The 22,382-nt window shown below is 41.1% G+C and overlaps 1 protein-coding gene across 1 annotated transcript in view; it reads right to left on the bottom strand.

Moving 5' to 3' along the window:
- The window catches only part of LOC139765267 (uncharacterized), a 73,933-nt gene that overhangs the window by 17,199 nt on the left and 34,352 nt on the right, over positions 1-22,382 (bottom strand). The window contains exons 7-8 of the mRNA XM_071692621.1: positions 20,232-20,356; positions 4,014-4,189 (exon numbers count right to left, since the gene is read on the bottom strand). Coding sequence (XP_071548722.1) covers positions 4,014-4,189; positions 20,232-20,356 — 301 coding nt within the window. The remainder of the gene's footprint in view (positions 1-4,013; positions 4,190-20,231; positions 20,357-22,382) is intronic.

Below are 22,382 nucleotides of genomic sequence, written 5' to 3'. Positions count from 1 at the left end.
CCCTCATGTGTGCGGGGTAGCGCAAGGAAAAGACAACAAAGGCCACATTCGTTCACACTCAGTCTCTTGCTGTCATGAAATAATTCACTGAAACCACAGCTCCCTTTCCACATCCAGGCCCCACAGAACTTTACATGGTTTACCCCAGACGCTTCAGATGCCCTGGTTCAATCCATTGACAGCACGTCAACCCCGGTATACCACATCGTTCCAATTCACTCTATTCCTTGCCCGCCTTTCACCCTCCTGCATGTTCAGGCCCCGATCAATCAAGATCTTTTTCACTACATCTTTCCACCTCCAATTTGGCCTCCCACTTCTTGTTCCCTCCACCTCTGACACATATATCCTCTTGGTCAATCTTTCCTCACTCATTCTCTCCATGCACCCAAACCATTTCAAAACACCCTCTTCTGCTCTCTCAACCACACTCTTTTTATTACCACACATCTCTCTTACCCTTACATTACTTACTCGATCAAACCACCTCACACCACATATTGTCCTCAAACATATCATTTCCAGCACATCCACCCTCCTGCGCACAACTCTATCAATAGCCCACACCTCGCAACCATACAACATTGTTGGAACCACTATTCCTTCAAACATACCCATTTTTGTTTTCCGAGATAATGTTCTCGACTTCCACACATTCTTCAAGGCTCCAAGAATTTTCGCCCCCTCCCCCACCCTATGATTCACTTCCACTTACATGGTTCCATCCGCTGCCAAATCCACTCCCAGATATCTAAAACACTACTTCCTCCAGTTTTTCTCCATTCAAACTTACCTCCCAATTGACTTGACCCTCAACCCTACTGTACCTAATAACCTTACTCTTATTCACATTTACTCTCAACTTTCTTCTTTCACACACTTTACCAAACTCAGTCACCAGCTTCTGCAGTTTCTCACATGAATCAGCCACCAGCGCTGTATCATCAGCGAAAAACAACTAACTCACTTCCCAAGCTCTCTCATCCACAACAGACTGCATACTTGCCCCTCTTTCCAAAACTCTTGCATTCACCTCCCTAACAACCCCATCAAAAACAAATTAAACAACCATGGAGACATCACACACCCCTGCTGCACACCTACATTCACTGAGAACCAATCACTTTCCTCTCTTCCTACACGTACACATGCCTTACACCTTCAACAAAAACTTTTCACTGCTTCTAACAACTTGCCTCCCACACCATACATTCTTAATACCTTCCACAGAGCATCTCTATCAACTCTATCTTATGCCTTCTCCAGATCCAATAATGCTATATACAAATCCATTTGCTTTTCTAAGTATTTCTCACATACATTCTTCAAAGCAAACACCTGATCCACACATCCTCTACCACTTCTGAAACCACACTGTTCTTCCCCAATCTGATGCTCTGTACATGCCTTCACCCTCTCAATCAATACCCTCCCATATAATTTACCAGGAATACTCAACAAACTTATACCTCTGTAATTTGAGCACTCACTCTTATCCCATTTGCCTTTGTACAATGGCACTATGTAAGCATTCCGCCAATCCTCAGGCATCTCACCATGAATCATACATACATTAAATAACCTTACCAACCAGTCAACAATACAGTCACCCCCTTTTTTAAGAAATTCCACTGCAATACCATCCACACCCGCTGCCTTGCCGGCTTTCATCTTCCACAAAGCTTTTACTACCTCTTCTCTGTTTACCAAATCATTTTCCCTAACCCGCTCACTCTGCACACCACCTCAACCAAAACACCCTATATCTGCCACTCTATCATCAAACATTCAACAAACCTTCAAAATACTCACTCCATCTCCTTCTCACATCACCACTACTTGTTATCACTTCCCCATTAGCCCCCTTCACTGAAGTTCCCATTTGTTCCCTTGTCTTACGCACTTTATCTACCTCCTTCCAAAACATCTTTTTATTCTTCCTAAAATCTAATGATACTCTCTCACCCCAACTCTCATTTGCCCTCTTTTTCACCTCTTGCACCTTTCTCTTGACCTCCTGCCTCTTTCTTTTATACATCTCACACTCATTTGCATTATTTCCCTGCAAAAATCGTCCAAATGCCTCTCTCTTCTCTTTCACTAATAATCTTACTTCTTCATCCCACCACTCACTACCCTTTCTAATCAACCCACCTCCCACGCTTCTCATGCCACAAGCATATTTTGCACTAGTCATCACTGCTTCTCTAAATACATCCCATTCCTCCCCCACTCCCCTTCCCTCCTTTGTTCTCACCTTTTTCCATTCTGTATTCAGTCTCTTCTGGTACTTCCTCACACATGTCTCCTTCCCAAGCTCACTTACTCTCACCACTCTCTTCACCCCAACATTCTCTCTTCTTTTCTGAAAACCTCTACAAATCTTCACCTTCGCCTCAACAAGATAATGATCAGACATCCCTCCAATTGCACCTCTCAGCACATTAACATCCAAAAGTCTCTCTTTCGCGCGCCTGTCAATTAACACGTAATCCAATAACGCTCTCTGGCCATCTCTCCTACTTACATACGTATACTTTTGTATATCTCTCTTTTTAAACCAGGTATTCCCAATCACCAGTCCTTTTTCAGGACATAAATCTACAAGCTCTTCACCATTTCCATTTACAACACTGAACACCCCATGTATACCAGTTATTCCCTAAACTGCCACATTACTCACCTTTGCATTCAAATCACCCATCACTATAACCCGATCTTGTGCATCAAAACCACTAACACACTCATTCAGCTGCTCCCAAAACACTTGCCTCATGATCTTTCTTCTCATGCCCAGGTGCATAAGCACCAATAATCACCCATCTCTCTCCATCAACTTTCAGTTTTACCCATATCAATCTAGAGTTTACTTTCTTACACTCTATCACATACTCCCACCACTCCTGTTTCAGGAGTAGTGCTACTCCTTCCCTTGCTCTTGTCCTCTCACTAACCCCTGACTTTACTCTCAAGACATTCCCAAACCACTCTTCCCCTTTACCCTTGAGCTTCGTTTCACTCAAAGCCAAAACATCCAGGTTCCTTTCCTCAAACATACTACCTATCTCTCCTTTTTTTCTCATCTTGGTTACATCCACACACATTTAGACACCCTAATCGGAGCCTTCGAGGAGGATGAGCACTCCCCGCGTGACTCCTTCTTCTGTTTCCCCTTTTAGAAAGTTAAAATACAAGGAGGGGAGGGTTTCTAGCCCCCGCTCCTGTCCCCTTTAGTCGCCTTCTATGACACGTGAGGAATGCGTGGGAAGTATTCTTTCTCCCCTATCCCCAGGGATAAATAATAATATTTATTTTATTTTATTTTGCTTTGTCGCTGTCTCCCGCGTTTGCGAGGTGGCGCAAGGAAACAGACGAAAGAAATGGCCCAACCCACCCCCATACACATGTATATACATACACGTCCACACATGCAAATATACATACCTATACATCTCAATGTACACATATATATACACACACACACATACATATATACCCATGCACACAATTCACACTGTCTGCCTTTATTCATTCCCATCGCCACCTCGCCACACATGGAATACCATCCCCCTCCCCCCCTCATGTGTGCGAGGTAGCGCTAGGAAAAGACAACAAAGGCCTCATTCGTTCACACTCAGTCTCTAGCTGTCATGCAATAAAGACCCAAAACCACAGCTCCCTTTCCACATCCAGGCCCCACACAACTTTCCATGGTTTACCCCAGATGCTTCACATGCCCTGATTCAATCCACTGACAGCACGTCAACCCCGGTATACCACACTGATCCAATTCACTCAATTCCTTGCCCGCCTTTCACCCTCCTGCATGTTCAGGCCCCGATCACTCAAAATCTTTTTCACTCCATCTTTCCACCTCCAATTTGGTCTCCCACTTCTCCTCGTTCCCTCCACCTCCGATAATAAATATAATTTGAATAATTATAAATAAATATATAAATGATGTACAGTTCTATTATTTTCATAAAAAATAAAAAACTGAAAGTCATAGTCACCTGAGGCTTTAAGTCTCCCATGGGAAGAACATGAACTCTGGCACTAAGTTTGTCTGAAGTCAGTCTAGCTTGAATTTCCTCATCCTGGATGCATCGGAGTATCCTCTGCTTATCATGACTCGCCCAAATACGACAATTCATAGAAGATGCAATGGCTTTGAACACCCGTTCCTTCCCTAAGAAAGAGTTACTAAATGTTAGAACTGAGGGATTCATTTTTCATTCAATTAATCCAAGACCCCTTTCAGAAAGTGTTCCTTGTATTACAAAAAGAACCCTTTTCCAGAGGCTCCTGCAGCTCAAAGGTTAAGCTACATTCAGTAATGGGACAGAATGTACTCCTTTGAAGCTTGACGTTCTTTGACAAGATTGTACTCTGTTTTGTCAAGTGATGATTATAAAGCCTTGCCAAAGATGATTTTTCACTCAAGCATTCATGCAGGCAGAGTCTTGAAACACACAGGAACACAGATATACATACATGTATACCTTCATCAACAATGGTGATATATTCCATGATTTCACTTTCTTAGATATATTTACCACGAGAGGGAGATATAACAATGGAGAAATAACAACGCATTCCAGGACAGAAGAGAAGGGGGTAAACTAGGAAAACATAATCAAATATGAAGTTTAAACTGCTTGCTAACACAATATATGCAGAAAAACAGAATACACATCAAGGATACATACTCAGGATTAAAACAATAAAACAAAAGTCACCATTTCCTTGAGCCCAAATAAAAATATTGTTTCACTCTTCTCTCTGATCTTTACACTTTTTATGATCTGCAGATTTAAGTTGTACTTTTACCCCAGTTGGGTCACAAGCACTTGATGAGCACTTGGATAATATAATGGGGATAAAGATTACACATCATCATTCCAAAACACACATTATATTGATCTCTAATGCCAGTTAGTTTGTGCAGTATTGAGCACGTGATGCAAAACTGGTGGGAGGCTGGCAACTATGCTACTGACTGGACTATAAATAAAAACTTCGCAGCTCTCTGCTAAGTGACTCAGGATATAGACAAACCCATTCTGGGTAAGTTATGCTGTCTTTCTCCATCTTAGATACAAAAAATTTTCAAAAACCTGTGAATTGTAGCACTGCTTCACAGGGATGATCACAAAACAAATTTATAAAATTACCACCACAAAAGCAACAAACTGTTATCATAAGTAGCAATTTCATTCGTCAACTTGGTCTCCTTCAGTATTACAGATGTATTACACTGACTACTGCAATCCTCTTGGATTTTGGTAGTTAACATAAGCTAACCCTTTTATGTCTCCAGACCTATATCTATGCAAGCTGGGAAATGATTCTAGGAGGATATTCACACGACAAGAGATAACAATCATGTATGAAAGAAGAGAAAATATACATTTTTCTATCTTTCATGTGTGTTTGCTGTTTACGAAATAAGTGAGGTAGCATCAGGAACAGATGAAAGATCCTCAAAAAAAAAGGTTCTTCCTTGGCTCTTCCTCTGTTACCCCTTTGGAAAGCAATACACGTGTGAAGGAATCCATACCACTCCAATAACTCTGTTCTTATAGAGGATTCGAAGTGCCTTGGAGAAAAAAGAGCTACTTCTTTGAACACTTATCTGATGTCAAATGACTTATTAGCATGGAAAAAGCTGTACTGTACTATTATCCAACTCAGATATATTACTAAACAGGCTCTCCTGAATGCAACAGGACTCATGAACCAGTCATATTAAAGTAAAATGAAGGCTTAACTTTCTTCCACTTAAAGCTAGTTCCCTATTCAGGATAACTTGGAAATGAACCTTTCAGTCTAATCTGAGAACCAGCCTATGGATCATCCCAAGAAACAAAATGGCAATTACCTATATCAACATCTAAACCAGGAACTACTTAATCCATTTCCTAGATCTCAAGATCTTGCTCCTGAAACTGAAGCTGATAATGGACTGCTACATGGAAAAATAAAACATGCCAAAAAATGAGAAGAAATTCTACCTCAATTTTCTTAAGTACTTGGCCAAATGAGTAAAATGAAAGCTTAACTTTCCTCCAGTTAAAGCTGGATCTCTTTTCAGGATCAGCTGGAAATGAACCTTTTCAAGCTAAGAAGAGACCCAACCTATGGGTCATCCACAGAATCAAAAATGGTCATAACCTAAAAAACATTCAAATCAGAAGCTACTTAATTCATTTCCTTGATCTCACAATCTTTCTCCAGAAAGTAAGGCCAATACTGGGACCCTAAGAGGAAAAATATATCACTGTGTAGTCATTTTTCAACATTTCAAAAGAGAGTCATAAAAGTTCCAACTCAACTTACATACTTGGCTAAATGATCTGTACCACCCTTACCCCTAACTCTACTAAATAAACATCCTGATATCACAAATCCAAAAGGTCAACAATACAAGTTAGAGTACGTTTGCTTTATAATTTGAAGCTTTATATGCTGAAAGGCAAAGCAAATCTGTTCTGAACGTAAATGAAACCTGAACCAAGTCAACTTCTTTCTGGGAACAATCAGAGATGTAGCCTGCTTTTTGGACTAAACATTTATGACTTAGTGACCCATCCAGAAATATTTGTATGAATTTTCTATAATCACCATCAGTAGCTATTGATGGAGTAATTAAGTATGGTTGAGTTAGCTGAGAAGGGCATGCTGAAATGGTTTGGACATAAGGAGAAAATGAGTGATGAATGGATGGCAAAGATGATATATGTGTCAGAAGTGGAGGGAACAAAGAGAAGGGATTAACCAACTTTGAGATGGAAGGTAAAAGATTTTGAGTGACAAGGCTTGAACATGCAGGAGGGTGAAAGGTGTGCAAGGGATAGGAGAAATTGGAATGATGTGGCATACTGGGGGTCGACATGCTGTCAATGGATTGAACCAGAGTATGTGAAATGGCTGGGTTAAACCATGAAAAGGTCTGTGGGGCCTGGTTGTGGACAGGAAGCAGTGGTTTCGGTGCATCACACATGACAGCTAGAGAATGGATGTAAGAAAATGTGGCCTTCCTTTGTCTGTTCCAGCTGTTACCTCGTTAATGCAGGAAACAGTGATCAAGGATGAAAAAAAATATTTGAAGGTGCTATGCTTAGCTTGAAAGGCATCATTCCTAATTGTTAAGTTCCCTTGCCTGACCCCACCAGTTATCAAGAACTTTAATCTACCTATCATTTATTTGTATTCCATCATCATATATAATCATATTCATAATTTGTGGTTGGTAGGAAGCTAAGGACTAGGGAGGTATATTACTAGTACTAACAGCCTGGGTATCGGAAGGGTGAGTGATGGCTGTGTAGCGTGCCAGCACTTCAGTGGTTGTTAAGGTGCACTCCTCTGACCCAGAAAGCTGTCTTTTCTTTCTGCCTCACTCACACATGGACCACTGGCATTCTGTCCACAAACATAACATCTCTCCTTGTCATACATAACACATGAAAACACTTAACTCACACAACCCATTCTTCATAACCCTAAATTTTCCCGAGGTGAGCGCTAGACATTAACCCTGCCTTTTGGAAAAATGATAGAAGCAATAGATAAAAGTAGTTGATAGAAACATTTAGGCAGGAGCATTAGGTAGAAGTAGTAGGTAGAAACATAAGGCAGGAACATTAGGTAAAAGCAGTCTGTAGGAACGTTAGGTAGGAGCATCTGCAAACACTGTGCCGGAGTTGCCCTCTGCCAGTAGCATGTTAAGGGTGAGGCACCAAAGGATAAGAAGCTGCGATGGATTTCATTACTTATGGAGTCTCTAATGCCGTGGCCATCCACTTGAGGGAGTTCCAACTGGGAGCAAGTGTCAAAGATTCAGATAGAGCCCAGATGTATAAGAACTATTTTTTCATATTTGATTGCTGTTTCCCACATTAATGAGGTAGAGCCAAGAAACAAAGAAAGAAAGGCTCATCTGTTAACATACACATATATATCCATATATGCACTTAGCAGCGAAGGGAACCACTGAAGTCAAAGTGAGTCACAAGGTTCTGGGAGTGATGAAGAATGTGTGGAAATAGAGAACATTATCTCAGAGCAAAAATGGGCATGTCTGAAGGAATAGTGGTTCCAATAATATCATATATCTATGTGGCAAGGGCTATAGATGGGGTTGTATAAAGGAGGGTGGATGTGTTGGAAAAGAAATGTCTGAGGACAACATGAAGTGTGAGGTGGTTTGATTAAGTAATGAAGGGTAAGAGAGATGTGTGGTAATAAAAAGAGTGTGGTTGAGAAAGCAAGAGAGAAAGTTGAAATAGTTTGAACATATGAAGAGAAAGCATAGGGAAAGGTTGACAAAGAGGATATATGTATCAGAGGTGGAGGGTACAAGGAGAAGCAGGAGACCAGATTGGAGGTGGAAGAATGGAGTGAAAAAGATTTTGAGCAATCGGGGCCTGAACATAAGGAAGGTGAAAAGCATACAAGGAATAGAGCAAACTGGAATGATGTGGTATACTGGGGTCAGTGTGCTATCAATGGACTGAACCAGGGCACGTGAAACATTTGGGGTAAACCATGGAAAGGTCTGTAGTGCCTGGATGTGAATAGGGCATGTGGTTTCAGTGTACCACACATGACAGCTAAAGATTGAGTGTGAACGAATGTAACATTTTTTTGTCTGTTTTCCTGGTGGTACCTCACTGAAGCAGGGGTAGTGTTATTGTTTCCTGTGGGGTGGGGTGTTACCAGGAATGGATGAGGTCAAGCAAGTATGAATATGTACAAGTGTATTTATGTATGTGTTTGTGTATGTATATGTATGTATAAGTGTATATGGTGATATGTATGTGTATGTATGTGTATGGGTGTTTATGTACATATATGTGTATATGAGTGGCTGGGTGGTTCTTCATCTGTTTCCTGGCACTAACTCATGGACACGGGAAACTGCTATCAAGTATAAATAAATTGTTCACTGATGATACAGCACTGGTGGCTGATTAAAGTGAGAAACTGCAGAAATTGGTCACTGAGTTTAGAGAAGTGTGTGAAAGGAGAGAGTTGAGAGTAAATGTGAATAAAAGCAGTCATTAGGTTCAGCAGGATTGAGGGAAAATTTAATTGGGATGTAAGTTTGAAGGTGAGTAATGTGGCAGTTGAGGGAATAATTGGTATACATGGGGTGTTCAGTGTTGTAAATGGAAATGGTGAAGAGCTTGTAGATTTATGTCCTGAAAAAGGACTGGTAATTGGGAATACCTGGTTTAAAAAGCAAGATATACATAAGTATACGTATGTAAGTAGGAGAGATGGCCAGAGAGTGTTATTGGATTACGTGTTAATTGACAGGCGCGCGAAAGAGAGACTTCTGGATGTTAATGTGCTGAGAGGTGCAACTGGAGGGATGTCTGATCATTATCTTGTGGAAGCTAAGGTGAAGATTTGTATGGGTTTTCAGAAAAGAAGAGAGAATGTTGGGGGGAGGAGGGTGGTAAGAGTAAGTGAGCTTGGGAAGGAGACTTGTGTGAGGAAGTACCAGGAGAGACTGAGTACAGAATGGAGAAAGGTGAGAACAAAGGAGGTAAGGGGAGTGGGGAGGAATGGGATGTATTTAGGGAATCAGTGATGGCTTGCGCAAAAGATGCTTGTGGCATGAGAAGAGTGGGAGGTGGGTTGATTAGAAAGGGTAGTGAGTGGTGGGATGAAGAAGTAAGATTATTAGTGAAAGAGAAGAGAGAGGCATTTGGACGATTTTTGCAGGGAAAAAATGCAAATGAGTGGGAGATGTATAAAAGAAAGAGACAGGAGGTCAAGAGAAAGGTGCAAGAGGTGAAAAAGAGGGCAAATGAGAGTTGGGGTGAGAGAGTATCATTAAATTTTAGGGAGAATAAAAAGATGTTCTGGAAGGAGGTAAATAAAGTGAGTAAGACATGGGAACAAATGGGAACTTCAGTGAAGGGGGCAAATGGGGAGGTGATTACAAGTAGTGGTGATATGAGAAGGAGATGAAGTGAGTATTTTGAAGGTTTGTTGAATGTGTTTGATGATAGAGTGGCAGATATAGGGTGTTTTGGTCAAGGTGGTGTGCAAAGTGAGAGGGTTAGGGAAAATGATTTGGTAAACAGAGAAGAGGTAGTGAAAGCTTTGCGGAAGATGAAAGCCACAAATATCCATACCTATACATCTCAATGTACACATAAATATACACACAGACATATACATATATCCACATGTACATAATTCATACTGTCTGCCTTTATTTATTCCCATCATCACTTCGCCACACATGGAATAACAACCCTCTCCTCCCTCATGTGTGCAAGGTAGCGCAAGGAAAAGACAACAAAGGCCTCATTCGTTCACACTCAGTCTCTAGCTGTCATGTAATAATGCACCGAAACCACAACTCCCTTTCCACATCCAGGCCCCACAGAACTTTCCATGGTTTACCTCAGATGCTTCACATACCCTGGTTCAATCCATTGACAGCACGTCGACCCCAGTATACCACATCGTTCCAATTCACTCGATTCCTTGCACACCTTTCACCCTCCTGCATGTTCAGGCCCCGATCACTCAAAATCTTTTTCACTACATCTTTCCACCTCCAATTTGGTCTCCCACTTCTCCTCGTTCCCTCCACCTCTGACACATATATCCTCTTGGTCAATCTTTCCTCACTCATTCTCTCCATGTGACCAAACCAAAGAGCTAACAAAGAACGTCCAGTAAAAGGCAAAAAAGATGATATTGAATTTAAGAGAATTAAATTACAGATAAACAAAAGGCTTTAAATATGCCCACATTGGAAAAGAAAAGTGAGGAGCAACTTGATCACAACCTTAAAGTTTTTAAAACATATCAATGATGTGGATTGAGCAACCAAAACACATAACATGAAATTAAGCAAGAAACTGTTCAGAAAAGGTGTGAAGTACTTTAATAGTATAGAGTGTGGATGAATGGAACAGAATGACTGAAGACATGGTAAATACAGACAAAGGACCAAATTTAAGGGGCTGTACGGTAGTAAAGAAATCTACTTTCCCATACAATAAAAATATGTAATTTTCTTATTTCTATTTTTTCTATTATACTTAATCGCTGAAGTTGATGGAAAACGTGTGAAAAAGTGATTCATTCCCTGAAAATCTCGCCACTCTTGTTAATGGTCTTCAGTGCACTGCAGCAGCCAGGCCGTCCAGGAATTTGGTCAGCTTTCCACTGTGTTGACGTCATTATACACCAGTGTCAAGAACTGTGCTGTGAGATGATGGGCCCTCATTACATCCTCCCTCACACACACCAGCATCATGAGAAGTGTGTGGAGTTCTCTCTCTCTCTCACCCTCATCTTTCGTTATGAGGGGGGGCCCTCAGGGCTGGCTTCTCTGCACCTCCTCGTTCCCCTCCGCTCCCAGCCCTGTGGACGCATCGAAACCCCCCACGGGGAAAACATCTTCGTCTGCGCCTCCTGCAGGAGCCGAGTTGAATAAGTGTGTGGCCCCACCGGTACGCAGCGCGCCGTGGGAGTCGCCCCGGTCAGGATCGCAGCTGCGGCTTCGTTCAGCGATGGATGACGGCTTACGGGGAATTTCTCTTCCCAAGGCTCCTGGCCAGCTTAAGAGTGACACGTGGCAAGTGGCAGAGCACAAGAGAACTTGGTCAACTGTATCGTACCTCATCAAGATCATCGTGTGTCAAGACATCATATAAAGCGCCTCTTCGCAAACGGAACTACCTTGACCCACCAGTGATGCTACTACGTTTGTGAATCAAGAACCATTGCAACACAAACCTCGCCAGGTGGTAGAGTTTCCCGCAGTGTATCGAGACAGACTTCCCCAGAACTTTTTTAAAGGGGAAGTAAATGTTTATAGTTGTGTTACTGGAGTGATAGTTTTCATACATGGTGTTTTGACAAGAAAATAGTGAAATTGGAAAAAAATGTAGCTTAGACATTGAAGCTTATTGATACAGTGGTTAAATTGATGAGAACTGCTATTGACGTCTGTGTAAATAAATTATACATTTCCTTTTTCCATAGTCAGAGGTTGAACCATTATGTGACTTTCATTTTTTCATTTCATTTCAAGCTAGAAGTTTCGGTTTTCTAAATTGTTTCTTACATTTTTCATATGTATATATATGTATGTGTGTGTGTGTGTATATGTGCGTACGTATGTGTATGTGTGTGTATGTGTATATGTATATATATATATGTATATTATCCCTGGGGATAGGGGTGAAAGAATACTTCCCACGTATTCCTCGCGTGTCGTAGAAAGCGACTAGAGGGGACGGGAGCGGGAGGCCAGAAATCCTCCCCTCCTTGTATTTTTAACTTTCTAAAATGGGAAACAGAAGAAGGAGTCACGCGGGGAGTGCTCATCCTCCTCGAAGGCTCAGATTGGGGTGCCTAAATGTGTGTGGATGTAACCAAGATGTGAAAAAAGGAGAGATAGGTAGTATGTTTGAGGAAAGGAACCTGGATGTTTTGTCTCTGAGTGAAACGAAGCTCAAGGGTAAAGGGGAAGAGTGGTTTGGGAATGTCTGGGGAGTAAAGTCAGGGGTTAGTGAGAGGACAAGAGCAAGGGAAGGAGTAGCAATACTCCTGAAACAGGAGTTGTGGGAGTATGTGATAGAATGTAAGAAAGTAAATTCTCGATTAATATGGGTAAAACTGAAAGTTGATGGAGAGAGATGGGTGATTATTGGTGCATATGCACCTGGGCATGAGAAGAAAGATCATGAGAGGCAACTGTTTTGGGAGCAGCTGAATGAGTGTGCTAGTGGTTTTGATGCACGAGACCGGGTTATAGTGATGGGTGATTTGAATGCAAAGGTGAGTAATGTGGCAGTTGAGGGAATAATTGGTATACATGGGGTGTTCAGTGTTGTAAATGGAAATGGTGAAGAGCTTGTAGATTTATGTGCTGAAAAAGGACTGATGATTGGGAATACCTGGTTTAAAAAGCGAGATATACATAAGTATACTTATGTAAGTAGGAGAGATGGCCAGAGAGCGTTATTGGATTACGTGTTAATTGACAGGCGTGCGAAAGAGAGACTTTTGGATGTTAATGTGCTGAGAGGTGCAACTGGAGGGATGTCTGATCATTATCTTGTGGAGGCTAAGGTGAAGATTTGTATGGGTTTTCAGAAAAGAAGAGTGAATGTTGGGGTGAAGAGGGTGGTGAGAGTAAGTGAGCTTGGGAAGGAGACTTGTGTGAGGAAGTACCAGGAGAGACTGAGTACAGAATGGAAAAAGGTGAGAACAATGGAAGTAAGGGGAGTGGGGGAGGAATGGGATGTATTTAGGGAATCAGTGATGGATTGCGCAAAAGATGCTTGTGGCATGAGAAGAGTGGGAGGTGGGTTGATTAGAAAGGGTAGTGAGTGGTGGGATGAAGAAGTAAGAGTATTAGTGAAAGAGAAGAGAGAGGCATTTGGACAATTTTTGCAGGGAAAAAATGCAATTGAGTGGGAGATGTATAAAAGAAAGAGACAGGAGGTCAGGAGAAAGGTGCAAGAGGTGAAAAAAAGGGCAAATGAGAGTTGGGGTGAGAGAGTATCATTAAATTTTAGGGAGAATAAAAAGATGTTCTGGAAGGAGGTAAATAAAGTGCGTAGGACAAGGGAGCAAATGGGAACTTCAGTGAAGGGCGCAAATGGGGAGGTGATAACAAGTAGTGGTGATGTGAGAAGGAGATGGAGTGAGTATTTTGAAGGTTTGTTGAATGTGTTTGATGATAGAGTGGCAGATATAGGGTGTTTTGGTCGAGGTGGTGTGCAAAGTGAGAGGGTTAGGGAAAATGATTTGGTAAACAGAGAAGAGGTAGTAAAAGCTTTGCGGAAGATGAAAGCCGGCAAGGCAGCAGGTTTGGATGGTATTGCAGTGGAATTTATTAAAAAAGGGGGTGACTGTATTGTTGACTGGTTGGTAAGGTTATTTAATGTATGTATGACTCATGGTGAGGTGCCTGAGGATTGGCGGAATGCGTGCATAGTGCCATTGTACAAAGGCAAAGGGGATAAGAGTGAGTGCTCAAATTACAGAGGTATAAGTTTGTTGAGTATTCCTGGTAAATTATATGGGAGGGTATTGATTGAGAGGGTGAAGGCATGTACAGAGCATCAGATTGGGGAAGAGCAGTGTGGTTTCAGAAGTGGTAGAGGATGTGTGGATCAGGTGTTTGCTTTGAAGAATGTATGTGAGAAATACTTAGAAAAGCAAATGGATTTGTATGTAGCATTTATGGATCTGGAGAAGGCATATGATAGAGTTGATAGAGATGCTCTGTGGAAGGTATTAAGAATATATGGTGTGGGAGGCAAGTTGTTAGAAGCAGTGAAAAGTTTTTATCGAGGATGTAAGGCATGTGTACGTGTAGGAAGAGAGGAAAGTGATTGGTTCTCAGTGAATGTAGGTTTGCGGCAGGGGTGTGTGATGTCTCCATGGTTGTTTAATTTGTTTATGGATGGGGTTGTTAGGGAGGTGAATGCATGAGTTTTGGAAAGAAGGGCAAGTATGAAGTCTGTTGGGGATGAGAGAGCTTGGGAAGTGAGTCAGTTGTTGTTCGCTGATGATACAGCGCTGGTGGCTGATTCATGTGAGAAACTGCAGAAGCTGGTGACTGAGTTTGGTAAAGTGTGTGGAAGAAGAAAGTTAAGAGTAAATGTGAATAAGAGCAAGGTTATTAGGTACAGTAGGGTTGAGGGTCACGTCAATTGGGAGGTGAGTTTGAATGGAGAAAAACTGGAGGAAGTGAAGTGTTTTAGATATCTGGGAGTGGATCTGGTAGCGGATGGAACCATGGAAGCGGAAGTGGATCATAGGGTGGGGGAGGGGGCGAAAATTCTGGGAGCCTTGAAGAATGTGTGGAAGTCGAGAACATTATCTCGGAAAGCAAAAATGGGTATGTTTGAAGGAATAGTGGTTCCAACAATGTTGTATGGTTGCGAGGCGTGGGCTATGGATAGAGTTGTGCGCAGGAGGATGGATGTGCTGGAAATGAGATGTTTGAGGACAATGTGTGGTGTGAGGTGGTTTGATCGAGTAAGTAACGTAAGGGTAAGAGAGATGTGTGGAAATAAAAAGAGCGTGGTTGAGAGAGCAGAAGAGGGTGTTTTGAAATGGTTTGGGCACATGGAGAGAATGAGTGAGGAAAGATTGACCAAGAGGATATATGTGTCAGAGGTGGAGGGAACGAGGAGAAGAGGGAGACCAAATTGGAGGTGGAAAGATGGAGTGAAAAAGATTTTGTGTGATCGGGGCCAGAACATGCAGGAGGGTGAAAGGAGGGCAAGGAATAGAGTGAATTGGAGCGATGTGGTATACCGGGGTTGACGTGCTGTCAGTGGATTGAATCAGGGCATGTGAAGCGTCTGGGGTAAACCATGGAAAGCTGTGTAGGTATGTATATTTGCGTGTGTGGACGTATGTATATACATGTGTATGGGGGGGGTTGGGCCATTTCTTTCGTCTGTTTCCTTGCGCTACCTCGCAAACGCGGGAGACAGCGACAAAGCAAAAAAAAAAAAAAAAAAACTTAATCGCCATCTCCCAAGTTAGCATAGTAACGCAAGGAAACAGACGAAAGAATGGCCCAACCCACCCACATTCACATGCATGTACATAAACACCCAAACATGCACATATTCAAACCTATACATTTCAACACAGACATACATATACATACAAAGACATATACATATATATGCATGTATATATTCATACATGGTGCCTTCCATTCCCGTCACCACCCTACCACACATGAAGTAGCATACATACATATACGTACAACCCCCCCCCCCACGAGGTAGCGCTTGGAAAAGACAACAAAGGTCACATTCATTCACACTCAAGTCTCTAGTTGTCATGTGTAATGCACCAAAACCACAGCTCCCTTTCAACATCCAGACCCTACAAAACATTTCATGGTTTACCCCAGAGGCTTCACATGCCCTGGTTCAATCCATTGAAAGCACCTCGACCCTGGTATACCACATTGTTCCAATTCACTCCATTCTTTCACGACTTTTACCCTCCTGTATGTTCAGGTCCCGATCACTCAAAATCTTTTTCACTCCATCCTTCCACCTCCAATTTGGTCTCCCACTTCTCCTCGTTCCCTCTACCTATGACACATATATCATCTTCATCAATCTCTCCTCACTCATTCTCTCCATGTGACCAAACCATTTCAAAAAATCCTCTTCATCTCTCAACTACACTCTTTTTACCATGCATCTCTTTTACCCTTTCATTATCTACTCAATCAAACCACCGCACACCAAATAGTGTCCTCAAGCATTTCATTTCCAACACATCCACCCTCCTCCGCACAACTCCATCTATAGCCCATACCTCACAACCATAAATCATTGTTGGAACCACTATTCCTTCAAACATACCCATTTTTGCTCTCCGAGATAACGTTCTCACCTTCCACACATTCTTCAACGCTCCCTTTATCTTCACCCCCTCCCCAACCCTGTGACTCATTTCCACTTCCATGGTTACATCCACTGTTAAATCCATTCCCAGATATCTAAAACACTTCACTTCCTCCAGTCTTTCTCCATTCAAACTCACCTTCCAATCAACTTGTCCCTCAACCCTACCGTACGTACTAACCTTGCACTTATTCACATTTACTCTCAGCTTTCTTCTTTCACACACTTTACCAAACTCAGTCACCAACTTCTGCAGTTTCTCACCTGAATCAGCCATAGTGCTGTATCATCAGTGAACAACTTACTCACTTCCCAAGCCCTTTCATCCAGAACAGACTGCATACTGGCCCCTCTCTCCAAAACTTGCATTCATCTCCCTAACCACCCCATCCATAAACAAATTAAACAACCATAGAGACATCATGCACCTATGCCAAAAATCGACATTCACTGGGAACCAATCACTTTCCTCTCTTCCTACTCGTACACATGCCTTACATCCTTGGTAAAAACTTTTCACTGCTTCTAACAACTTCCCTCCCACACCATACACTCTTAATACCTTCTACAATGCATTTCTATCAACCCTATCATATGCCTTCTCCAGATCCAGATCACATACATTCTTCTGGGTTAAACCATAGAAAGTTTTGTGTGGCCTGGATGTGGAAAGGGAGCTGTGGTTTCGGTGCATTACAAATGACAGCTAGAGACTGAGTGTGAATGAATGTGGCCTTTGCTGTCTTTTCTTAGTGGTGCCATTTTATGTATGGCAGGGTGGCGATGGGAATGGATGAAGGCAGCAAGTATGAATATGTACATGTGTATATATTCCTATGAGTCCACGGGGAAAATGAAACACGATAAGTTCCCAAGTGCACTTTCGTGTAATAATCACATCATCAGGGGAGACACAAGAGAGAAATATAAGTCGGTTGATATACATTGAAGAGACGAAGCTATGACGCCATTTGGTAAACATGCGATTGGTAAACAATCGCATGTTTACCAAATGGTTTCCTAGCTTTGTCTCTTTGTTGTATATCAACTGACTTATATTTCTCTCTTGTGTCTCCCCTGATGATGTGATTATTACACGGAAGTGCACTTGGGAACTTATCGTGTTTCATTTTCCCCGTGGACTCATAGGAATATCTTGATTACACGCAAAATTGTGATCCTTTCCAACATGTGTATATATGTATATGTCTGTGTATGTATTTGTATGTATAAGTTGAAATGTATAGGTATGTATATGTGCATGTGTGGGCGTTTATTTATATACATGTGTATATGGGTGGGTTGGGCGATTCTTTCGTCTGTTTCCTTGTGCTACCTCACTAATGCGAGAGACAGCGACAAGGTATAATAATAAATAAAAATTCTTCAAATACCTGATCCACACATCCTCTACCACTTCTGAAACCACACTGCTCTTTCCTAATCTGATGCTCTGTACATGCCTTGACCCTCTCAATCAATAACCTCCCATATATTTTCCTAGGAATACTCAACAAACTTATACCTCTGAATCTGAACATTCACCTTTATTCCCTCTGCCTTTGTACAATAGTACTATGCATGCATTCTGTCAATCCTCAGGCACTTCATGAACCATATACATATTGAATATCCTTGCCAACCAATCAACGACACAGTCATCCCCTTTATTGATTAATTCCACTGCAATATCATCCAAATCCACCGCCTTGCTGGCTTTCATCTGCCTCAAAGCTTTCACTACCTCTTCTCTCTTTACCAAACCATTCTCCCTGACCCTCTCACTTCACACACCACCTTGACCAAAACACCCCATATCTGCCATTCTATCATCAAAAAAATTCAACAAACCTTCAAAATACTCACTCCATCTTCTCACTTCACCACTGCTTGTTATTACCTCCCCATTTGCCCCATTCATCGATGTTCCCATTTGTTCTCTCGTCTTACGCACTTTATTTACCTCCTTCCAGAACATCTTTTTATTCTCCCTAAAATTTATTGATACTTTCTCAACCCAACTCTCATTTTCCTTCTTCTTCACCTCTTCCACCTTTCTCTTGACCTCCTGCCTCTTTCTTTTATACATCTCTCAGTCATTTGCACTACTTCCCTGCAAATATTGTCCAAACGCCTCTCTCTTCTCTTTCACTAACAATCTTACTTCTTCATCCCACCACTCACTACCCTTTCTAATCTGCCCACCTCCCACCTTTCTCATGCCACAGGCATCTTTTGCGCAAGCCATCACTGTTTCTTAAAATACATCCCATTCCTCCCCCACTCCCCTTACGTCATTTGCTCTCACCTTTTGCCATTCTGCACTCAATCTCTCCTGGTACTTCCTCGCACAAGTCTCCTTTCCAAGATCACTTACAATCACCACTCTCTTTTACCCCAACATTCTCTCTTCTTTTCTGAAAACCTCTACAAATCTTCAACTTTACTACCGCAAGATAATGTGTAATTGTAAATGATAATATGGGAGTGGTCAAACAATTATATTCAGAAACTATTCATCACATGCCTTTAAGCATCTCTGAAATCCATGCTCTATATTTCTCTTAATAAACAATTTTCAGCATAGTTTTCGATGAAATCACTCATGTCTGCCAAATCTGCTTGATTTCTGTAATGATATAATCGAAATGTATGATGAAAGTAAAGCAGATGATGTCATCTACATAGATTTCCAAAACGTATTCAGTAAAGTTCCACATCAAAGACTACTATCAAATGTTGTCAGTTTCTGTCAGTGGACTGAACCATGGAATGTGAAGCATCCACGGTAAACCATGGAAAGGTCTATGGGGCTTGGTTGTGAACAGGGAGCTGTGGTTTCGGTACATTACACATGACAACTAGAGAATGGATGTGAACGGATGGGGCCTTTCTTCATCTAGTGAAAATTTCCATCATGGACATTCTGAAATTCTTTTGATATAAACTTCCTCTAAAATACTGTGCTCATTCAAAGTCATAACATGTTTAATCATTCTAAAGTAAAAAATGCTAAAAGTAATTATAAAATACCAGTATAACAATGATCACAAGAGTCAAAATCAACATGTAACATGTAAGACTGATGTTGACTTCAGAACAATAGTTCTCAAAATACAACTAAAGAACTTTTGACTCATATCACGGAAACTCCATAAATAAATTACCCTTCTATCCTTCAATAGGAGAGCCACGAGCTAAACTGAAGACACCACAGGCTGATATGCAAACAGTACCAGCAAGCAAGGGTAAATGAATGATAGTGGAGGGTCACAAGACCATGCCATATCTCCACTCTGTGGTGTCACAGGACTAGATGGGATATTGTATGGTCACTAAGTCCTGTGAATGAGCATCTACCAGCCTAAAAAGTTTTATGATGGTCAAAGGCAGTGAATCCTCACGGACATCATTTTTCTTTTTAACAGAGCTTTAACCCCCCAAAGAGCAACTGTTCTCAAAGATAGCTATGTGGGGTACATATATGGTGAGAAATAAAGATTAAGGAGTCACATATAAACTATAAAGCACAAGTGTACTGAATTATACAGGGTTTGGGATATATATAGGAAAACAGGCTGGCCACCCTACTTAAACATGCTTAGTGGAATGCTGGAAGCAGAGAGAGAGAGAGAGAGAGAGAGAGAGAGAGAGAGAGAGAGAGAGAGAGAGAGAGAGAGAGAAAGATAGAGAGAGAGAGAGAGAGAGAGAGAGAGAGAGAGAGAGAGAGAGAGAGAGAGAGAGAGAGAGAGAGAGAGAGATTCTGTTTACACAAATTACTTTCATCACTGACTTTACCTATTGAGTACGATCCAACAACAATAAGTGTTTTGGGGTTGTCAAGAACATGGGATGTAGCAACAGACACACACTTCTCCAGGACATCCTCTTGACTTGGAAAATCATAAAGTGGATTACAATATCTGAGGACAGGAAACACATTATATTGTAAATGATGTTTAATACTATCACTGATTTTAAAATTACCTACGAATAATTACACAGGTACAACACCGAATTTCCAGCAACTGATGGTGTGGCACCTTTAGTCTGGGCAAAATTACATAAGGGAACTTGAAATTACCGCGGTCACCAGATTAGTTTACTGGGTGGCCACAGATGGCGCTGTTCATGAGTTGCTTGAGTATGCTAAAAGTGTTACAGAACCTGTTTCAAAAGATATGGCAAGTAATCTTAATGAAGAAAATCTAAGCAAGTCGATGAACGTCAATGACAAAACACCGGTTGTGTATCATCTTACAGACTCTGAAATTATAGACACTGTTCTGTATGCTGATAAAAAGACAGGAAGTGATGATGACAGTGATGAAGATGAAACAGATGTAGCTGAAAGACTCTCCATTGAAAAGTAAATTGAGTTGATGAGAGAATTAATCAAAGGGATAGAGCAACATACATTTGTTACAAAACAAGAACTAACGAATTTTCATTTGATGCATGAAAAATTACACAGGGAAATCTAGACACATGAAGCAACTTTGCTTGGATGAAATGTTTAAGATAGCAAAGAAGAATGTGTCTCACAGCAGTAAGTCTACTGGTACATCTGTAAATCCTGTGGCTTCAACTTTAAGTACCCCAGATGTCCCACCTGCAACATCTGAAATCCAAAATGAAACAATCAACTATGAAACAGACAGTTTTTCTGACCCCTCAACTTCCAGACCTTTGTGATTAGCTTTACAGTTCCAGTAAAAGTCTAAAATCTCCACTCTGGGAGCAGCAGTGCTGCAGCATTCTTTGTAAGTTAAGAAATGAATAAATTTGCATTTAATTTTTGTTTAATCTTCTTTAATTGATACCTGTAATCTTGTTTCACTAATGTACTATTGTACAAGTACCTGTATTTCATTTATTCATTTAATTTACATTTAATATTTGTTTAATCTAAATTTTTAGCAGTCCATGGTATACTTTAGACACATGGGAGATGTATAATTAGTGGGTCAGAGGTGCGTTGATGAATTATTATTACGTGACAACAGTTGGTCCAGCAAAATGGTTAATCCGGCAAGGCTTTGGAACCAAGAGTGCCGGAAAATCGATGGTGTACCTGTACTGTCTTTCACAATAGAGGATAATGTACCTGAAATATCTAACTTGTAATAAAAATAAACTAACAAATTATATAAAATTCTATGTTTAATACTTTCTCAGCACCAAGATTAAAATCAATATGGTGTCTCCCAGAAATTATCAAAACCTTTAATCAATTTGGTGTCTTCCAGAAATTATCAAAATCTATAACCAATTTGGTGTCTTCCAGAAATTAATCAAAATCTACAAATTTACTATCATACACTAATAAAGGATTATTGTCTTCTTGACAAGGGTGGCAAACTGAAAAGGACAGTTTTCCTGTTGCTAAGCAACATGAAAGGCAGACCATATACTTTTCGAAAGTACAATTAGTTCATTATTGCAAGACACTTGTGCCTAGGCATTCCTTTGTCAAAAGGCCACCTTTGAACCTTTTAAAAACATGTTTCTGAGTGTGAACCTTCGCTTACTTAACTCTATTAAGCTTTTTTTTTTTTTTGTCCCTGTCTCCCGCGTTTGTGAGGTAGCGCAAGGAAACAGACGAAAGAAATGGCCCAACCCATCCCCATACACATGTATATGCATACACATCCACACACACAAATATTCATACCCATACATCTCAATGCACACATATATATACACACACAGACACATACATATATACACATGCACACAATTCACACTGTCTGCCTTTATTCATTCCCATCTCTATTAAGCTATTGGAGCCAAAATCAGTGGAATATGTAAACATATGACAGGATTTATCCCTGGGGATAGGTATCCCTGGGGATAGGGGAGAAAGAATGCTTCCCACGTACTCCCTGCATGTCGTAGAACGCGACTAAAAGGGAAGGGAGCGGGGGGGCTGGAAATCCTCCCCTCTCG

This window comes from Panulirus ornatus, chromosome 53 (genome assembly GCF_036320965.1).
Source record: "Panulirus ornatus isolate Po-2019 chromosome 53, ASM3632096v1, whole genome shotgun sequence".
NCBI classification, from domain to species: Eukaryota; Metazoa; Arthropoda; class Malacostraca; order Decapoda; family Palinuridae; genus Panulirus; species Panulirus ornatus.
Note: the sequence above shows the minus strand (reverse complement) of the source record. Positions and strands in the feature narration are given on the sequence as shown.